The sequence below is a fragment of the Poecilia reticulata genome, linkage group LG5, assembly GCF_000633615.1.
Source record: "Poecilia reticulata strain Guanapo linkage group LG5, Guppy_female_1.0+MT, whole genome shotgun sequence".
Taxonomy (NCBI): Eukaryota; Metazoa; Chordata; class Actinopteri; order Cyprinodontiformes; family Poeciliidae; genus Poecilia; species Poecilia reticulata.
In genome coordinates, this window is record NC_024335.1 from 28,028,957 (window position 1) to 28,047,965 (window position 19,009).

At 39.6% G+C, this 19,009-nt stretch overlaps 1 protein-coding gene across 8 annotated transcripts in view; it reads right to left on the minus strand.

Annotated features, from left to right (window-relative positions):
* The window catches only part of slc41a1 (solute carrier family 41 member 1), a 44,157-nt gene extending 25,441 nt beyond the window's left edge, over window positions 1-18,716 (minus strand). The window contains exons 1-4 of one of the 8 annotated variants that reach the window (XM_008410245.1): window positions 18,469-18,716; window positions 12,655-12,696; window positions 11,578-11,920; window positions 1,817-1,924 (exon numbers count right to left, since the gene is read on the minus strand). In XM_008410245.1, the coding sequence (XP_008408467.1) occupies window positions 1,817-1,924; window positions 11,578-11,907 (438 nt within the window). In that variant the 5' untranslated portion in view covers window positions 11,908-11,920; window positions 12,655-12,696; window positions 18,469-18,716. Of the gene's footprint in view, window positions 1-1,816; window positions 1,925-3,148; window positions 3,505-11,577; window positions 12,697-15,704; window positions 15,864-18,468 lie in introns of those variants that run through there. The other 7 variants (XM_008410244.2, XM_008410246.1, XM_008410242.1 and 4 more) reach the window with 7 other exon arrangements.
* Window positions 18,717-19,009: the final 293 nt, after the last annotated feature.

Sequence of the window (19,009 nt, forward strand, 5' to 3'; positions counted from 1 at the left end):
TATATATATATATCCAATATATCCACACACACACACAATTTTTTTCAGATAAATGGTAAGATAATATTGCTAAAGTGGCATCGGGCTTGTTGAGGTCCGGCCGAATGAGAAAAAATATGTTTTACAGCAGGAAACCATAATGTTAATAAGCTTAAACGAAATGTCTTAGGGTGTCTTCACACCTGAAGATCCGGTAGATTATGTTCAGCTGGAGACCAAATTTGTACCATTTGTTGCATTTTCACTGGCATTCACACTGCGTCAAACCAAACAAACCTTTTGAAAAACCTGTTCACTCTCTTGCCTGTGGTGGTGCTGCACCAAAAACCTCTGCAGAAAATGACACAAAAACCTCTGAAGAAGACACTGAGCACAACTTCCTTCCTCAGCAAATGCAAATAAGAATGGGAGTGGCGTCAGAGTTTAGCGGTTGTAGGATTTCTCTGTCTTTGGCAAAAGACCACAAGCCATTTACCCCACTAGTGCTACCCTTGCGTGTTTGTTTTGGTTGTATTTACCCAGAATGCCATGTGCTACAGTCCGATTTCTGCTTCTGCAGCGGTCTCCATTCCACTCTGGTCCTGTTCTGGTGCATTTGAACATCTTTTTTATTTTTCAATGTTATTTTTTATGCCCATGTTAACACCGTGACATTTGAAGTAAATAGAAAATAATAGTGGTTTTGAATTTGGTTAGTTTATTTAATTTGGAACTGTGCTTGTTCTGTTTGTTACTTTTAGTTTTTGCACAATAAAGCTACTGATCTGTTGCTCGATAGACAGGGCAATAAAAAAAATATCAATCACGTGTGACATTAAATGGAGTGAAATACTGGAAAAAATGAATTCAATCACAACCCAAATATTCCACTTATGCCTCCTCACTTCAAGTTTAGAATGTTGAACAATAATTAGTCAATTCTGTTGAGTGAAAAATGAAATCAGATCAAGACGGTCCCCAAAAAGAACCATTAACTTTAGTCTCTTCTATCCATCCTTTTTTTCTGCACCCACTTCCCAGTCCTGTTTGGGTTAAATTGGGCACTGTCTCCGGATTCCCCATTCCACTGCATGACCAAAGATAATCTACTTTTATGACAACTCCTGCTAATACATTTGGTAAGAATTTTTTTTATTGAATAAAGACTCTTTACCAGAACTTCTCTAAAATATGAACTACAACAACAACTTATAGCTGAATTTAAAACGAGTTAACTTTGCTGTTCATAACCTCTTAATGTAACCAGTTCACCAGATCTGAACTGAACAATGTTCAGTGTTGTCCAGAGCAACACCAGCAAGGCAAACTGTGGAAGTCAAATAGGAGAAATTTGATTCAGTTTTTTAGCTTGATTCCTACTTTTGAATCTATTTCACTGGTTCAGGTTAAGCCAAAGAATTTTCACAAATGTGAATAACCGTTATTTGCCCCGCCCCCCACCTTCAACTTAGCTCAGTCTTGCTTAGCAACACGATGCCGCACAAGGTCAGAGACCATGAGGTAAAGAATGCAGTTCAGAAAATCTACTTTCCAACAAAGAGGCCACTGACCTAGGAACAATCAACTTTAATGGTTCTAAAAATGAGAGAATGGGTAACTTCAGGAGAGAAATGTGTGCCTTTCTCTCTTAGATATTTCTATCCAAATATCTGGAGACCCAAATCATTTGAGTGATGGTAGGCAGCAGGTTTTGGTTTTTTGGTTAGCTTTCAGTAACCATCCATCCATCCATCCATTTTCTGTACACCCTTGTCCCTTAGTGGGGTCGGGAGCTTTCAGTAACATGTAGTGGAATAAAATATGCTGATGTTCTTACCGCTGTTGAAAGCCTGGAGGCCAGCGTCATCTCTAAGTTCCCTTTTAGCCCCAACAATGCAGGAACAAGGATGAAGACTTCTGACACCTTTGTGAACACCGTCCAGTGCTGCAAAGACCACAGATATGTACATTTGTTAAGACCACTCTGGTTCAAAGGATTCTATTCTGTAAAACAGACTAAATTGATTCAGTTAAACAAAACATCTGATGGAGCATATGCATATAGTGACTTGAAAAACTGACGTGAGACCTTGTTTGCACAAAGTTTTTTTTTTTGCAATGAGCCTAACAACTTGATTATAACTTTATCTAACTGTTAAACCATATATTACATTGTCAGCACCAATCAACATACACCGACCTCAGCACGAAGAATGCAGGCAGTGTGGCCTTTTTTTCTTCATAATATATCCTGTTGCCATGTGTTTCCTAGGGAAGCGAACACACATGAACCCAGCCATACACATCATGTCAAGAAAAAAATGATTCTTCAGATGAGGCCAACCATTTTCAGGGTTTCATAGGCAGACGGGGGTTAGCTTAGGAATCCTATTGGTCTGCCAATATGAAGCTCAATATGCAATGAAATGTACAATCATGTACTCTGTATTCTGACACCTTTCCACCAGAACTACCATTGACTTCTTTGGCAGTTTGAGCTAAAGTCTCTCAGCTAATAGCTACTTTACTAAGCCTACTTGTGAATCAGACAGTGCCAGCCAAATTCATTGTACAGGTTTAGCAGTATTCTTTCACTGACTGGATGTTGATGCAACAACAGGGTCCTGGGTTTGAATCCCAGCCTTGGTACTTTCGGTTGGTCCTCTCAAGTTACTCCAACTTCCTCCCACAGTCCAAAACATGACTGTCAGGTTAACTGGTCTATGTTTAGGTATTAGTGTGTGCGTGCACTAGGAGTTGCACCGATTAGTCGACTAGTCGATTCTTTTCACTGCAATGACTTTTTTCTGGGCCAGTCGACTAGTCGCAATCAGATGACAAAACATATTTTTCCAAGGAATTGAAAGAAGGTGGACTAGGTGAGTTCGTCAGAAAGCTCAAACTGTATAAAAATGTAAATAATTTAACAAAGACAAACTGTAAATTACAGCATAGGCTCGAGGTGGTTAGCGCGGCGCCCTGCATATAGAGACTTTAGCCCGCGGTAGTCAGGAGTCCGACTCCTGTCCTCCATTTGCTGGGCCCAGGCCTCTCTCCCCCCGCTTCGCTCTCTCTGCCCCCTTACAGTCAGATTGCTGTCAAATAAACTGGTGCCAAAAAAATCCTTAAAAAAACAAACAAAACAAAACAAACAAAAAAAAAAACCTACCGGAGTAATGTGCGACAACGCGTCATGATGTCAGGCTTTTTTATCCCCCCAACTGATCAGCGTCACACTGCGTATTGAAGTTTTTAACCTTATAAAAATATGGTTTGACTACATCTGGAAACTAAGTCCAAGCTTCATCCGGAGGGTCTGATAGAGGCGATCTCTGCCGCCGTCTGCATGTCGGTTCAGAGAGCCGCTGCTGAGTCAGCAGAGCTCCCTGCTGCGCATCGGGCGGAAAAGCAGCAGGTGGTTTCGTTGAATTCAACTGTAACCAAACGGAATCCGTTCATAATACGTTTGGTTTGTGATGTTCCAAAAGCGCCATTGTGGTCAGTGTGATAATTTGACTCCTATACGAGTAACTATCCAAAGATCATCAGCATCAGCCGGTGTTTGGAAAAAAAAAAAGTCAAACCCAACTTTGTGCAACGAACTTTTCTCTGCTGCTCACGAAGAATGATCTGTTTATTGCTCTTTTAATTCTGCATAATAGACTAGACGCACTGCAGGGAACGGTACGGAACGGAACGGTTCCAGCCCTGTTGTGTTTGCATATACACTGAGGGCGCCATCGAAGCCGTACCGGACGTCATTATTGAAACTAAACAATGGTTTCGATGTAGCGGCCGGCTGKACTCGTTCATCAGCGAGTAAGCGGAGGAAAAAAAAAACCTCATCATTAGACCAGGTGATTGCACGATATTTGAATCCATTGCTAATTAAAACTAATAATAAAMATATTGAAAAGAGCACTCTTTACAAAATAAAATACAGTTTAGTGAGAGCCAGCTGTCAACGGAAACTCAACGTCTGACTCCATAACAACCAGCGGCCAATCAGCTGCTGGTTCTAAGCAGAACCGCTTGGCCGGTCTGATTGGAACCACAGCTCTCGTGGTTCCATGGGGCCGAGTGGAACCGGTCGCAAGTTGTAATGCAAACACGCTCGGAACCGCACTGCACCATTCCGTTCAGTGCGAAAGCGCCTTTAGTAAAAGCGGGAGAAGGGGAGGGGGTGTCGTCACTATGGCGTCATCGCGACTAGTCGATATCGACTCGACTATTATCATGATGTAGTCGACCTTAAAAAATATGTAGTCGTTCAACCTCTAGCGTGCACACATGTATACCCTGTTTGTGTCCCTGTTGCTGGTGACCAGTCCATTGTGGAGGATGTGGAGGTGGTGAACAGACTGTGAAGTTATTGTCAAATCAGGATGTAAAACCTGCCATGTCCTCAGTCTTTGTTTAACTCCTGCATAACTATCATCAATGTGAAGCTCGATTCACAGCAAATATTGCCTTGACATTAACAAAGACACAGTGGGACACATCATTCGGGAAACAATGAACAGGGTGAGCCTGACTAAAACTACCTGGATGTCAGGCGACATCTGGGGCTTATTATTTGGCTCTTCTTATTTTCAAGCTCAAATGAGCAACTTTACGTTAAAAAATAAGCCCTAACACGTGACGCTTTAAATTTGCAAGCAACTTTTGAAAAAAAAAAAAAAAACAAGCCCAAAGCCACTTATAAAAATCATACATGTCGACGGAAACTTAAAATAGTTCCTGTTTTTCCAGCAACAAAATGTGCATCTCTCCATTGTTTACATTTCTGTCTGATGCCGTCGCATAGAAACGGTGATCACGCCCCAAGACACAGAGGAAATAAAATTAAATTACAAGAAAAAATAGTAACACACAGTAATGCAGTAATTTGAATAAGTAACTTTAATCTGATTACTGGATTTGAAATAGTAATGCATTAGATTACTCATTACTGAAAAAAGTGGTCCGATTAGATGTCAGCAACGTGTTACTGACATTACTCCACAGGTATTGTATAAACTTCCTTGCATACTCCAAACCTTAGAATGAATTAATATTTTTCTGTATACATTACTCCAACCAGGTCTTATGTATGAGAAAAAAAGCTACAGACTTGGACAGCTAAATATACAAGACAGCTTAGTTGTGTTAGCTTGAGAGGATCATAACTTTTGTCAAGCATGTGTCAGGAAACGTGACTTGATCTGCTGGCTGGCCTTTTAATGAAACCTCTAGCTGATATTACTGGGCCTGACTCTCGATAACCTCCTGCCTGGCTGCAGGCCAGTCCTTCAGAGCTGGGTTGCCTGTAACTCCCTGGGCCTGTCACAGTTGTGCCCTACTGCTGCCTCTATTAAGGCTTCATGCAGTGATAGCAGGTTTGGTCTATTCTGGCCAGAAGGCTGATGCTGATGCCATCGATCTACAGGCAGTAAAAGTGCTTATCTTTGAGGCCAGTCCCATGGGACTCCTGCACTTACACTAAAGTTTGCTCTGAGTTCAATCAATATTCTGTAAGGCTAAAACAGAACAGAAGAGGAAAGGAAAGTCAGACGTCAAGAAGATTTCCTTCTCGGAAAGCTAAGCGAAAGCGAAGCAGAGTTGCTCTGCATGTCCTGGGGGTTGCTCCCAGCAGATGCTCCCAGCAGATACGTGGTGTCGTCAATGTGTCTGCATGTGCGGTAGGTGTGGCACCAGATCCTCGGTGTGGTTCTAACTCTTTCAGAGCTGTCGTCGGGCCAAGCTGTGCTCCTTTCCAACAGCCAGCCCCTGGCTTTGGCTCGCTGCCCCCTGCAGACCCAGCAGCCTAGAAGCACTTCTCTCTTCTTTCACAGCCGCATGCTCTCAAGCGCTCTCTCAATCTACTTCTGTCTACCTCCCCTATCTCCCTCTTTGACTCCCCCGGTGTGATATATGTTGTTGTCTTCCCAGAACATTGGCTCTGAGCCAAACAAGCTCCCCCTCCCTCAGTTCTAGGAACTCCACTGGACAGACCCACTACCTCTGTGAACAGACTTATAGGAGCTCTGGTATGCAACCCCCACGAGGGTCTGGTTACCCAGTTGAGTAACATGGCTCCACTTTATTTGTGATCCCTGCACTTGCTGTACTGAGAGAAGCCAGACCTGCGGGTGTGCAATGTGACGTTGTCACCGCATCTCCATCAGCGTCACAGAAAATAAACCGCAAGGCGTCTGTGTCGTTTTCCTGTTCCTTGAATTAATGATGGAGTCAAAGTAAACTCTTATGGACAAATATAAACGGTCTTGCAAAATTGTGCCAAACACTATACCTTCTTCACATTTTGTCATAATACGTCTCCTTTAAAAATGATCTGCATTGATTTTGCATTTTATTTGGATTTGTTTGGACAAAGTAGCGCTCGATTATTAAGTGGAACAAGAATGATTAGCGTTTTAGTTTTTAAAAATGTTTCACAATTCAAAGTCAAAAGTAAATGATACTCTTCTTCAGAAGTCTTTTGAGTCCATTAATCAGGGGTGGGCAACATGAACTTAAAGTTTTGTCACAATATTTTGCGATACTATTGTGATAATGATAAAAGTGACAATATTACATTTTTAATAAGCTTTAAACATATGTGATTGTTTAACTAATGAAATTTAAACAATCAAATTTAAATTTAAATTTAAATTTCTCTGTTCACAGAGGTAGTGGGTCTGTCTGGTGGAGTTCCTAGAACTGAGGGAGGGGGAGCTTGTTTGGCTCAGAGCCAATTTAAAACAATTAACAATTAAACAATTGTTTAATTGTTTGTCATTGTATGACTGTGACTCTGTATAACACAAATAACGCTCTTGAAATGTTCAAATATTTTTCAAGTATTTTCAAATTTATTGGTGTTTATTGATAATTTCAATGAACAAACGGTGGAGAAAATATTAATCCTTACATGTTTGACAGGTTTTAAACATCATTAATTAGAAAATATTGTCAAAGAAAAATGCAAATTCTTATCATGATAAGAAATTTACCACGATAAATTATAAACATGATAAATGCCCGTCCCAGTCACATAGGTATCTAAAGACCAATGGAAATTCTGTATTGTCTTTCTGTGCTTAGTTTATTTTGTAAAGAAGATTTTGTGTAAATTTCTATATAATCTCTAGATGTAGAAAACTGGCACAAACATGGAAAAAACACAAATGCACTTTTGAGGATGGTACTCTCAAAAATCACACTGCTTTTTTCCTTTCATTTTACTTTGTTTGGGCCTAGCTCATCAAATTCCAAATAAAATACATTTAAATCTGTAATTGTAACAATGAAATGTAAAAAGAGCGCATAAAGACACTATGTTATGTCTGAAGGTCAGAGGTATGTAACACTGCTCAGGTGCAAAAGAATGGCATCACACATGGACAATTATTTTTGACAAACAACAACTGTTTAGCTTGTGAGAGAAAGTGAGGTGGGAAAATTTGAAAGCAATTATTGGAGTGGCGACATTTGCAAATTCAGGTACAGCGGATCCCTTGTCTTGTACAAAACCACCAAAGTGAACTTTAAACTATTCCACAAGATTAAAGCTTCACACATTTGAAATGTTTGCATCACAGATGTAAAGAAATTTAATGTGATCTGTTCAATCTAACAAATAGAAAATAGGCAACACATCAGTTTCCAAGGATTCATAGGAATCCTTAACAAAGTGAAAGATTAGCCAGAGTTGGGGACTTCAGACTAATCCTTCCAGTCTCAGCAACTCGCATCCTAAACAAGAAGCAGTCATTGATATCAGCAGGATTTCATAGCCAAGAGCTCAGGTGATGTTAATGATTGTTGGGCAATAACACCAACTGTCAGGCCAATCTGAACTACGCAGTCAGGATCAAGCACCGTTTGAATAACCAGACAGATTCACACAACTGCATCATCATTCTTTCTGTTTCTCTAAACAACCCTGAGGCTTGCTGTCGGTCAGATGCTTTTCTATGGAAGAATTAAAGCCACATTCTGGTTTCCTGTTGGCTGCCGAGTGAAAACCAGATAAGTGGATGTGGTTAGACCAAAATAATGGGAAGCAAAGGGCTGGCCAGCGTCCTATGCAAAGTAGGATTTCATGTTTGCTGGTGCTTTTATTTTTAGATTTTTGTTTTTGAGACTTTACTGGTCTTGGGGTTTTTATGGCTACAAAACCAAACTCCACACTTATACAGCCAAAGACAGACGACTAGACAGATGACCACGACAACATGTCAGACCTCTTGGTTCAGCCTTGTTTGTTTTGTTTTTTTGCTTTTTTCATTTTTGCACACCAATAATTGTGACTGAAATTTATTCATTTAATCATGGTACCTAGTATCCACAGGAAAGCTACCATTTGTTGACTTTTGCCCAACTGAACTGGTCGACTCTGGAGTCAGAAGTTTGTAGCCCAGACACAAAGAAACAGACAGTTTTAGGTCATGCCGCTGCCAGGCCACTGAACAAAACTATGCAGAAGTCTCCTCTTCTATACCAGAGAGAGTTGCTCTTTGGGGGCCAACCTTCAGTGGGAATGAGGCCAGAGGTACTCTGGATGGTCATAGCAACCAAAGTCACATGTAAAAGAAGCTTGACAAACAAAAAAAACTACATACTCATCTGTGTATCAAAGCTTAAATTTCTATACACCGTCAATGAAAATGAATGAACTTGCCATTTCTGTGGCTCTGGAGTGTTTAAGTTCACTATAATTCCTGAGAAGTGCTGTCTGACCAAACCGGTGAGACAGAGACTTAGAGATAGACATTTACCCTCCACCAAGGGCAGGCAGGATTAGCTGAGTTAGCGTTTCATAGCGTCTTGGGGAAGGAATTAGTCAGTGAGGCGATCTGCTGCTAGATGCTCAGGAGAACTCACTGGGATGGTTGTTTTAGTTGTTTTCAGCCTCACTGGAAAACTCAGAACAAACACTAGTTGCAGGACTGCCTGCAGACAAAAGTGCGACAAAGTAGTCAAAAACGACACAACATTCTTTGTGAGTTCTTTCTGAAATTCCAACAGCATGGTGCCTATGCTGAAGCAGCATGAAAACTTTATTATTTTTTTTTTGCACTCGAATCTCCACATTCCTAGTTAAGTGAGTATACCTCACCACACAATAATGGAGGCCCTGACACCCACACTGTACTTTGCTTTCCCTCAGATTCTAGCTTTGTTGCACCGTGCTGCCATTTCAGGTGCTCAAAGAGAGTAAACTTTATTGCCCTGTCCCCCTCCATCCCCCACCCTCCTCTTTGTGCTAAGTCTCTGAGGGTCCACCATGTTGCCATCAGTATGCGTGTACACAATGTACTGGTTTCCTGGCAGGGTAACACCTCCAGCTTTTCTGCATTACAAGCTAACTTTTTACAAAAAAAAAGACCTGTCAAAATGACTTTGACCTGTGCAGGAAAATTGAAACATATCAAACAGAAAGAGCCCAAGTAATGCTTGACTCACACTTTTTCAAAGGCATTTCCGGTTAAGAAAAATATGTTTTCTGAGAGAAACTGATTGGATCTAGCTCCAACTGCCTACCGCAATAAAACACCTTCCAAGCACATCTAACTGCAAACTAAAGATTGTGTGATGGGTCATTAAAACACTTTGTTTACCAGTAGGCCTGTTGCGATAAAAGATAAATCAATTAATCATACGATAAATTAAACCTATCGACTTCATTTTAATTATCGGTTTTATCGTCTCTTCCTGTCTTTTTTTCTCTCTGTTGATGACACTGAATGAAAAAAGGCTCACCTCCGGTGCTCTCCACTGACCCTCCCTTCCTCATTTCCTTAGTGTCGGCCGACTGTCCGCCCATTTTCAAAACTTGAGATATCAAACATTAGCCGACAGAAATCCTAACGGTTCGATCGGGTTCGATCGTGTGTGGTGTCCAGCCACATGGGCACAAAATAAGGGCTACCAGTATAGTTAACTAATTTTAAAATCAAGCATTAATTAGTACTTTACTAGAATCTACCTGTGATGCACGTGGCTAGAGTCAGCATAAAGTCCTGACTGAATGAAAATCATTATAACCTATTTATGTCACGTTAACGAAGAACAGCTGAAAACTTACCGGGTTTATCAACTGCRGTAGCAATTTGGCTCSAACTCCTCCCCTTGTCATTTCTATATTCTTTGCACGAAATGTTGAATAAACATTAATGTTGTTTCCACATATCATCTCCAATGTCCGCTGGATTTTGGGTTGTGTCATATGAGCTGTTTGGGATTCCCGTAATTTCCCCTCAGAAAACACGGAGGAGAATCCGCGCTTTCTGATTGGCTACCTGTCACATTCAGCGTTAAGCTCCCAGTCGGGGAAAACCCTGATTTAGATCGGAGCGGCCACAACGATCTACCGTGACACACAATACACTACAGGATGATCGGTTACGAAATCACCATCGACAATCTCAGATCGGCCAACGATCTAAGATTGTCTAAGGGGAAAGCAAAAAATCGTGTAGTATGAACTACTGCATTAGGTAGTCGGATGTGTTCATCTTCTCTATTTAAATTACTGAAGGGGAATATAGTATACAGACTTCATAATCTCGACTCTTTTGTTGAATGCAGTATTTATTTCCACTTTGGCTTTATGTTTAGTTTTTATTCAAGTACGGGTTTTGTTAATGGAGACTGAGAATACATTTTATTTTTGTTTTTGGTTGTTTTGTTTACTTAGTTTATCAGTTCCAGTGTTATGTGTTCTTTTGAAAATAAAGTGTATCCATCTATGGCAGGAAATCACATGCATTATTACGTCATTTTCACTAAATCAGTGTCAAAAGGTCTTGAAACAATATTATCGTTTATTGCAATAATTTTTTAGACAATTAATCGCTCAGCAAAATGTGTTATCGTGACAGGGCTATTTACCAGCATGGTCAAATCCTGGAGAGAAGACTTCATGGGCGTAAAGCAGAAAAAATACCCAAGCATCTCCTAAAGAGGGCCATTAGATAAACCAGCAAGCGCAATGACTGATGCATGCCTCAAGGAGCCAGGTGATTATTATGTTCCACTGACAATCCCTTCTCATTGTGTGTCTAGGTGTGTATTGTCTGCTTTAAAAAGACAATGGTTACAAAAGATGTCCATCAACTGCTGTAAGCAAGGGTAGTTGCATCCAGTCTAACTTCATATAGTTAGAATGTAAAAATAGATTTTCTATCATCTACTATAATACAGTGATCAGATTAAACTCTTTTAATTAATCCTTCCAAGCTTAAACATCCATCCATTTTGTATGCCCTCTTATACTTATTGGGTTACAGTTGCTGTTGTCTATTTCCAATAGTAAGTGGATGAAAGGCGCAGTATGTCCTGGGCTAGCCACTAGTAAAACACTTGTCAACACAGAGACACACTCTACAGTTAACCACACACTCTCACACTTAAGCTGCCACCATTCAAGGTGGCAGCTTAGAGTGGCCAATTAACCGAACATACATGATCTGGAGTGGTGGTAAAAAGCTATAGTATTTGGAAAGAGACCGCTTGCAAGAAGAACACAATCTGGTCTTTTACCTAGTGTAAAAACAAATTCCAATTCATTTTAGGATAACTTTTTTATTATAGTGTGGCAGTGTAACTTACTTGGACAATGTCTAGCAACATTCCTGCTGCTACTGTTCCGAAGCCAGCCAGCAGAAAGGGAAAAACCACTTGAAGACCGATGGAAATGGAGGTCTCCTTGAGCGGCGCTGGTGGTTCAGGGCTCTGATTGATGCTGTTGTCGTCGCTCTCGTTGCTCTGGCTTGCATTCTCCAGGAGAGCATCCTCCTCCCGTTGACCTTTGGCGTTGGCCCGGCAGTCTAATGCCACCACAATCTCCGACCTCTCCTCGTTTTCCCCAGTCTCACCGATCCTTTCCGTGAAAGACGTAACCTCAGTGAGCTCGAACTCGCCCCCAGTTTGTGGGCTCATCTCTTCTGGGCCTCTGGTGAGGATCAGCGGGTGGACAGAGCAGTTAGAATTGAGGAAGGTTGGGGTCAGGGGACCTCCCTCCTTCTTCATCTCAATGTCCCCCGAGGACATCTCGATGTCAGGGAGTTTATCTTGTTCTTTTGACCAAAGTACCATGCGGAGGCCTTAGACAGACAGTGCACTCAGCAAGAAAAGGTAAGCGTGCCTTAGGCTAATATTTGGGGGAAAGTCAGACTGGAACTTATTGCTTGATCTGGTTTTGCACCTGATCTGTCCAGTTGATTTATCCCATTAAATAGGCTAACAGGGAGTATGGGTTGTTACTAAAGATTTTGAGAAAATCGATCTATTGATAAAGACGTCCAGCAAGGCACATGCAGCCGTGGTTCTGCAGAGCCCGTGTTCCTGTCGGTGCTTCGGAAGCAGAACCAGTATGTTCTCCATTCACTGCAAGGTGCTAGGGGTGGGCCGGCAAAAGAAAAGGCATCATGGTTCAAAACAAAAGAGAAAAGAAAACAGTAGACTCGGGGATTCACTGCTTAACCCCCCACCAGTCTATTGTAAACAGCCTTTTAAAGTGCAGATCAAGCTGAAGAAACACTGAAGAAGCCTGATTTCTGCAGAGAATGATCAGTGTGGGATCCTGCTCAGAGCACCAGCCTGGAAATGTCTCCTTTTACGCCACGTGATAGCTGGAAGCCTTTCAAAGAGGATATTTTAAGATCTTCTGTACAAGAATCAAATTACCAGCTGCAGAAAAGCTCCTCCCAAACCAGAGTTGCCAGTCACCTGTGAGAAAGAACATGTCCATCAATTATTTAGTTTTCAAAGTAACATTGTTAGTATTTCAATGAGTCAACCGACCAATCCTAATCCCTTATAATAATTGCGCCGAGTCGCATAATGGAGTCCAATCAAAACATTAACGTAATTATAAGAATAGAAACAAAAGTGACAAGGTCAAGCAACTGTTTTGATGGAAGCATTGTGCCGGACATGGAATTTCTGGTAGTTCAAGTTTTGATCTCTGGTATTCTGGGATTGTTGTGTTGAGACTAAACCAGTTTCATCCAGAACCAGACATGGCATTTGAAGACCATGCCTCTTATTGAAATATGGTGATTTGAAACCTCTCCTTTGAGAATTGACAACAGCCAAGTATGTGTAAAGGGTTTAAACCTCCAAGAATATTCATGCTGGGTTAGTTATTTTAACCTGTTGTGGCAGAGGTTGGTCACATTAAACCAAATGCTGAGTCAAAACTTTTGGCCACGTATGTTGAGGCCGCCATTTTCAATTTTACAATGACCCAATCAAACTTCATTGAGCCTTTTCCACTAGATGAAACAGGAAGTGAAATGATCAAGTAATGCTGTACAGTAATACTAATGCCAGGAGGTGGTGCTAGTGACTTTGATTCACTGGTTATGTTCATGTTAGCCTTTTAAGTAGTTAATAGAAGCTACAGTAGCTGTGTCCAGCTAAGAGAAGCTACAGCAAGAAGCTAACAGCTTTTCAGTTTAACCCTTGTGTTTACAAATGGGGTCCAACCGACCCCACACCCGTATCACTTGTATCATTTGCTTCAGTCCTTGTACGTTTGCCTCAGTCCTCGCACGCACAAGTGTTAAACTGAAAAACACCACCATCCCAACCCATCCCAAATCTCAAACCCTAAATGTTTGGATCATAATGTTGATTCTAATTCTGATAAAATATTTAGTGGATTTTATGCCGTTTTGAGCTTAGTCGTATTGGAGCATCTTGTTTTTTCTTTGTATTTTATTAACACTCATTCTTAATAGGTTGGTTTTTCTGCTCTATTCTATTTTACTTTTGTTTTATATTTTTGAACGCAGCTCTAACAACATAATTGTTTTGAGGATAAAAAGGAGTAAAAATTTTTTTTCAGATGATTAAGATCAATGCAAACTAAAAACAAAAGCTTGTTAAACCAAATTAGAGTTTAGTTCAGTAATCCAGGTTATGTGTTATTTTTTTCAATCTTTGTCAGCTAGACATAAGTCACTTTAACAATCTCTTAAAAATAAACTTTTAAAAGAGTGGAATTGTTTTAACTCAGCAGGTTTTAGAGTGTAGAGCATGGTTTTTCAAAGTGTGAGGCGTGTCCCCCCTGGGAGGCACCACAGTTGTTTAGGGGAGAGGGGGCGCCACATGAGAACAACAACATAAACCCAAAAAAGTAACTGCAAACATTTAGCCAACTTCACCAAGCCAATTATATGTAATCTATCCATTCATCCAGACACCAAAGGCGTTGTTAGAAGTCTGTCCCAAAACTGGGACATAAAACATGATATGTAGTTACCAACATTCAGGTTGTTTGGATGATTTTTGTTTAAAGTTGTTAATTTTAATACCGGGATTTGTTTTTAGATCTTGTTTTGTCAATTATTTCACTTCCATGTTAACTGAACAGAACTCCATTGTGGAGTTTAGTTATTTTGCATAAATTTGTGTTTAAAACTAATTATGATCCTGAAATTGGACTACTAATTATTTTTGGCTAATGTTTAAAGGGTTCTTAACAATTCGGCTGAACGACCAACCAAGAATTCTTTTTATTTATTATTTTCATTATGTGTAGCATGGCTAGTGAAGTGCCTATGATGCCTGGGCTTATTTCCGGTCTATGCTAATAGCATTGAATGTATATTAAATAAATTACTTCACGTTTGTTGCCCAATATGATTAATAAATGACTAAAACTTATTTGTAATTAATTTAAAGCATAATTATAAATTTGATCAGGACGTAGATGGCAATTTGAAACATTACTGGTACCTGTATTTGATTTATCTGCTGATTGCTAATTGCACTTCTTGCTAACCTTTTTTAGAGGTAAATGTTTGGGGTTTTATTTTGCGTTTGCCGATTTGCTCCCTTGGGGACTGTCTAGCTCTCCCACACTTTGAAAACCCCTGGGGTAGAAGGAACTTCAAGGAGGACCATTTTGTAATCGTGTTTTAAAATATAAACTTTTTACTGTGAATTTATCCAGGAGAAATTGCTTTAAAACTGTCCAGAATTTGAAAATAATATAATCTTATTGTTTGTAGGGCATTTTAGTGTCCTTTAAAAAACAAAAACAAAACAAAAAAACAGAATGCAAAATATATTGACTTATACAACTCTTTTCTAATGCCAATACAGTTTGATATTGAAGATATCAATGAATTTAAGGCATAAGGTTTGAGAAGTTTCCTTGGATCTGTCCAGTTCAGAGCTAAACCGAACATCCACCTAGATCGCTTTATGTGTCAACCAATCAATCAATCAATCAATCCACAAATGACAACTTATATCAGAAATGTCTGTCTGCGGACCTGCACTGCTCTCTGACTTTGAACAGCCTTTCTCCGGCTGCATGTTGCGACATTCGCGCACTGCCTGTTGGCTTTCCTCGCTGAAGCAATCCTCTGCTTAGTAGTCAGGACCAACGCTGCCCGAACCCAACATGGCAAAGGCGTAAATTAGTGCTCTCCTGGTCAAGGGCTGAATAGCCGAGCCCTCCTGTTCTGTTCAAACTGCTCGTTTTTACCGGGGCAGAGGGGCTTTCTGTTGTGATGCCCGGCTACAGTGTCACCGCCGCTATCACCGGCAGGGTCCAAAACTCATAACATTTTCCTCACAAAACACTCAATAATTTGTCTTTATAATTAAGGAACATGCCGATTGTATTTGTATTTGCAAAACGGTACGCAATGTTCACTAAATGACACTTTCTGTGCTCTACAGACCGTTGAATGAAATGTAATCTCAAGAAAGAAATTTACCTTAAAACTATCAGAGATCCGGAGAGGAAGAAGCGGGGAAGCGAAGATCAGAGTGCGCACAAGCCTCCCGGCGGCCGCCTGAATGCTGTCCTCCGCTTTGCGCACGCCTTATGTACGGCACCGGCTCCGCACAGCTGTCTTAATGCTTGGTGGTGGCTAATAGTTAAACCATCCCTCCCTCCCTTCCTTCCTCCCTCGTGGCTGAGGTTGCGCCCCCGTCCCATTGCGCCCGTCCAGTCAGTGCACTCCCCCCCACTCTAACCTCCCAACCTTCCAAGCGCCGCTCGCCCGCGGAAGCCTGGATGCGCCTCCGTAATACTTCAGGAAGGGGGTGCCAAGAGGCCACAGCACGGGCCTCTGCAGTGTGGGACATGCCGGGGCTCCTCTGGTCTGGTATCGGCTGCGCACATCAGACTGCGCAGTCCCAAAGCCAGTGGAAACTCCGCGATGGCAGCCGACTAATTTACAACCAGCCGGTCAAACCCAAGTTTTATTTTAACAATAGACCCACATTCACTAAATGAATGGGCACTCACGCAGATTCGGAACATTCTAACCGAGAGCGGGCGGCCTTTAGTCAATAATCCACAAACATGGGACATAAATTAGACTCAAGAGGGTTTGACCTGCCTGACACCTAAAAATAGATACATTTTTTTTGTAAAATTAATTTTGCTACATAGTGGTTTTGAGAATAGTTTGAATAGATCAAGTTAGAACGTCAATTGGTTAAATAAACAATTTGGTATCTACTGTAAGAACAGTATAGATACCAAATAAACAAGTCCAATTACAAGATTAGTCCATTTCCAGCAAAAAAAGCCAAACAAGAAGTCATAATTTTGATATACAAAATCATGATGAAATACAAAGTCATAATTTCGACATTCACAATAATAATATCGACTTTATAAGTGACAATTATGAGACTGAGTCATAATTATGAGATTCAATATAATTTCGACTTTCTGTGACAAGTGATAATTATGAGATAGAAAGTCATTAAGGATTCAGCACAATTTCGACTTTCAGTTATAATTTTGAGATCGTCATTTTTTTTAGATAGTCATAATCATGAGACAGAGTCATAATTTCGACTTTCTAAGTGATAATTCTGAGAAACAAAGTCGATTTTCTGACTAAAAATCTAATTTTCTAAATAATTCTGAAATAGAAAATCATAATTATGAGAGTCATAATCATAACGATGAGATTCAAAGTCATATAGATTTTGTCACATTTAGTTATAATTTTGATTTTCTACGTGATAATTATGATACAAAATCACAATTATGAGATTCAAAGTCATAATTATGAAATAGAAAGGAATACTTGTGAAATTTAAAGTAATATTTTAGTGATTCTTGAGAATAGGGACAAAACAGGTCCTATGGATAAAGCACAAAATTTGAATAAACTATACACAAAATATAATTGTTTCAAAATATCTGACTAAACTAACCTGGGTCATGTGAGCACAACAATGTATATTTTCCTTGTGTTTGCTGAATATTTTTTATTTTAAACATTGTAGTCAGTGGATGATGCCTGTAAAATCCCTTGTTCTGCAGCAGAACTCAATACATTATAATAGCTTAAAACAATTAAAGGAATACTAAGATAATATATTATGACTATTAAGTATAAGTATTCATATAAATAATTATAAAAGTAATAATAAATTGAATTAAAAATAATTTTTAGATATTTTCCAACTCCATTGAAATGTGTCCCTAGTTTTTGTCAACACCGTCAGACATAAAAAGAATGTAAAAAAAAAAAAAAAAAAAAAATCAGGCATTATTGGGGGGCACCAGAACTCCTGAGGGCTAGTTAGCGCTTATGTTATTCTTTAGATTTTTCCTTATGTTTTATTCCTAAATTGCTCGTCACAACCATGATGTGTCAACACCATAACTGATAATTTACATAACTCTGATGAAATTTTGTGAAATAAAAGCTTAATTTTAATATACTGTAAAGATTTCATGGACCTGATGAGCTACAATATGGCCTTTTTCAGAATAACATAATATAAATTGAGGTAATTTGGCTTTTTGTCAACTCCATCAGATGTCAACTCCATCAGAGTTTTTGTGACTCTTTCAGTGAAATTGTTGACAAATCTCACTTAAATGTGCAATTAATTCATTTTAATGTATTTCACATAAATTGCATTACTTCACATGTATCAAGTATTTCTTTTTACTCACTAGTTTGTCACCACCTTCTGTTCTGTGTCAACTCCGTCAGATGGACTTTTTGTTTTTTGTTTTAAATAATATTTCCTTTGTTTCTTGAGATGCATTTGTCTGTAAAACTGAGAAAAAAAAAACACTTATAGGGTCATTAAAAATGTATTCAATATCTATTTTGTCAGATAGTGATGACAAAGTTCTGGGTTAGGTCGATTGAAAATGTAATTTAAAAAAAAAATGTTGCAACTGGGAGCACCTTAGCATCTTTACATTTCCAAAACATTATTTGTCATATTTGCATACATAAGGTTGAGAAATAATTTTTAAAAACTGGGGAAAATTTAAACCCATTTTGTCCCTATTCTCAAGAATCACTGATTTATGAGACACAGTGATAATTAAAATTTTCTAAGTGATAATTATGAGATTCAAAGTCAAACGATATAGAAAGTCATGAAATGAGAAGTGGGCGACAGAGAAACAGCGGGCATGGTCGGTCGTTTACAACTATATTCTCCTATCCTGGGTGAGCATAATATTTCATGTCATGTCTTTATGGGTCATACCTGACAATACAGCGCCATCGCCTGAGTTCGCCTTCTTTGATCGCTCAGGTTAGTTTTGTGTCGTCACGGAAACGCTTGCAGACTGGCAATAGCAATGTAAAATATTTGCTATACATCGTGATTTGAAGAAAGTTTCGTTGTAAAGCTCCTTTAAAACGAAACTTTAGCTCGTTTTAAAGCTTCTTTAAAGCGAAACTTTCTTTCGTTTCGAAGTCGTTGGAATGCTTGGGCGCGTGATGGTGCGTCGAGCGGCCGTTGGTATCATAGCAACTCTAGCTAGCTAATCCGTGAGCTGCTTAGATAACGTCAGAGTTTCAATACAGCTGATCTGAAGCTAATTTAGCATAATATTCTACCGTCATATAATCAACAGCAAGTTACACAACGTTTATCAGAAAATGTGACCTCACATTTTCCCTAGTTTGCCATGTTATTTTTCGTCTAATCATGCAAAGAATTGCATGGTGGCTACAAATGTGCTATACAAATAAAATTGACTTGCCATCAACTTGCCTGTATAATGTCAGAGTTCAATACAATT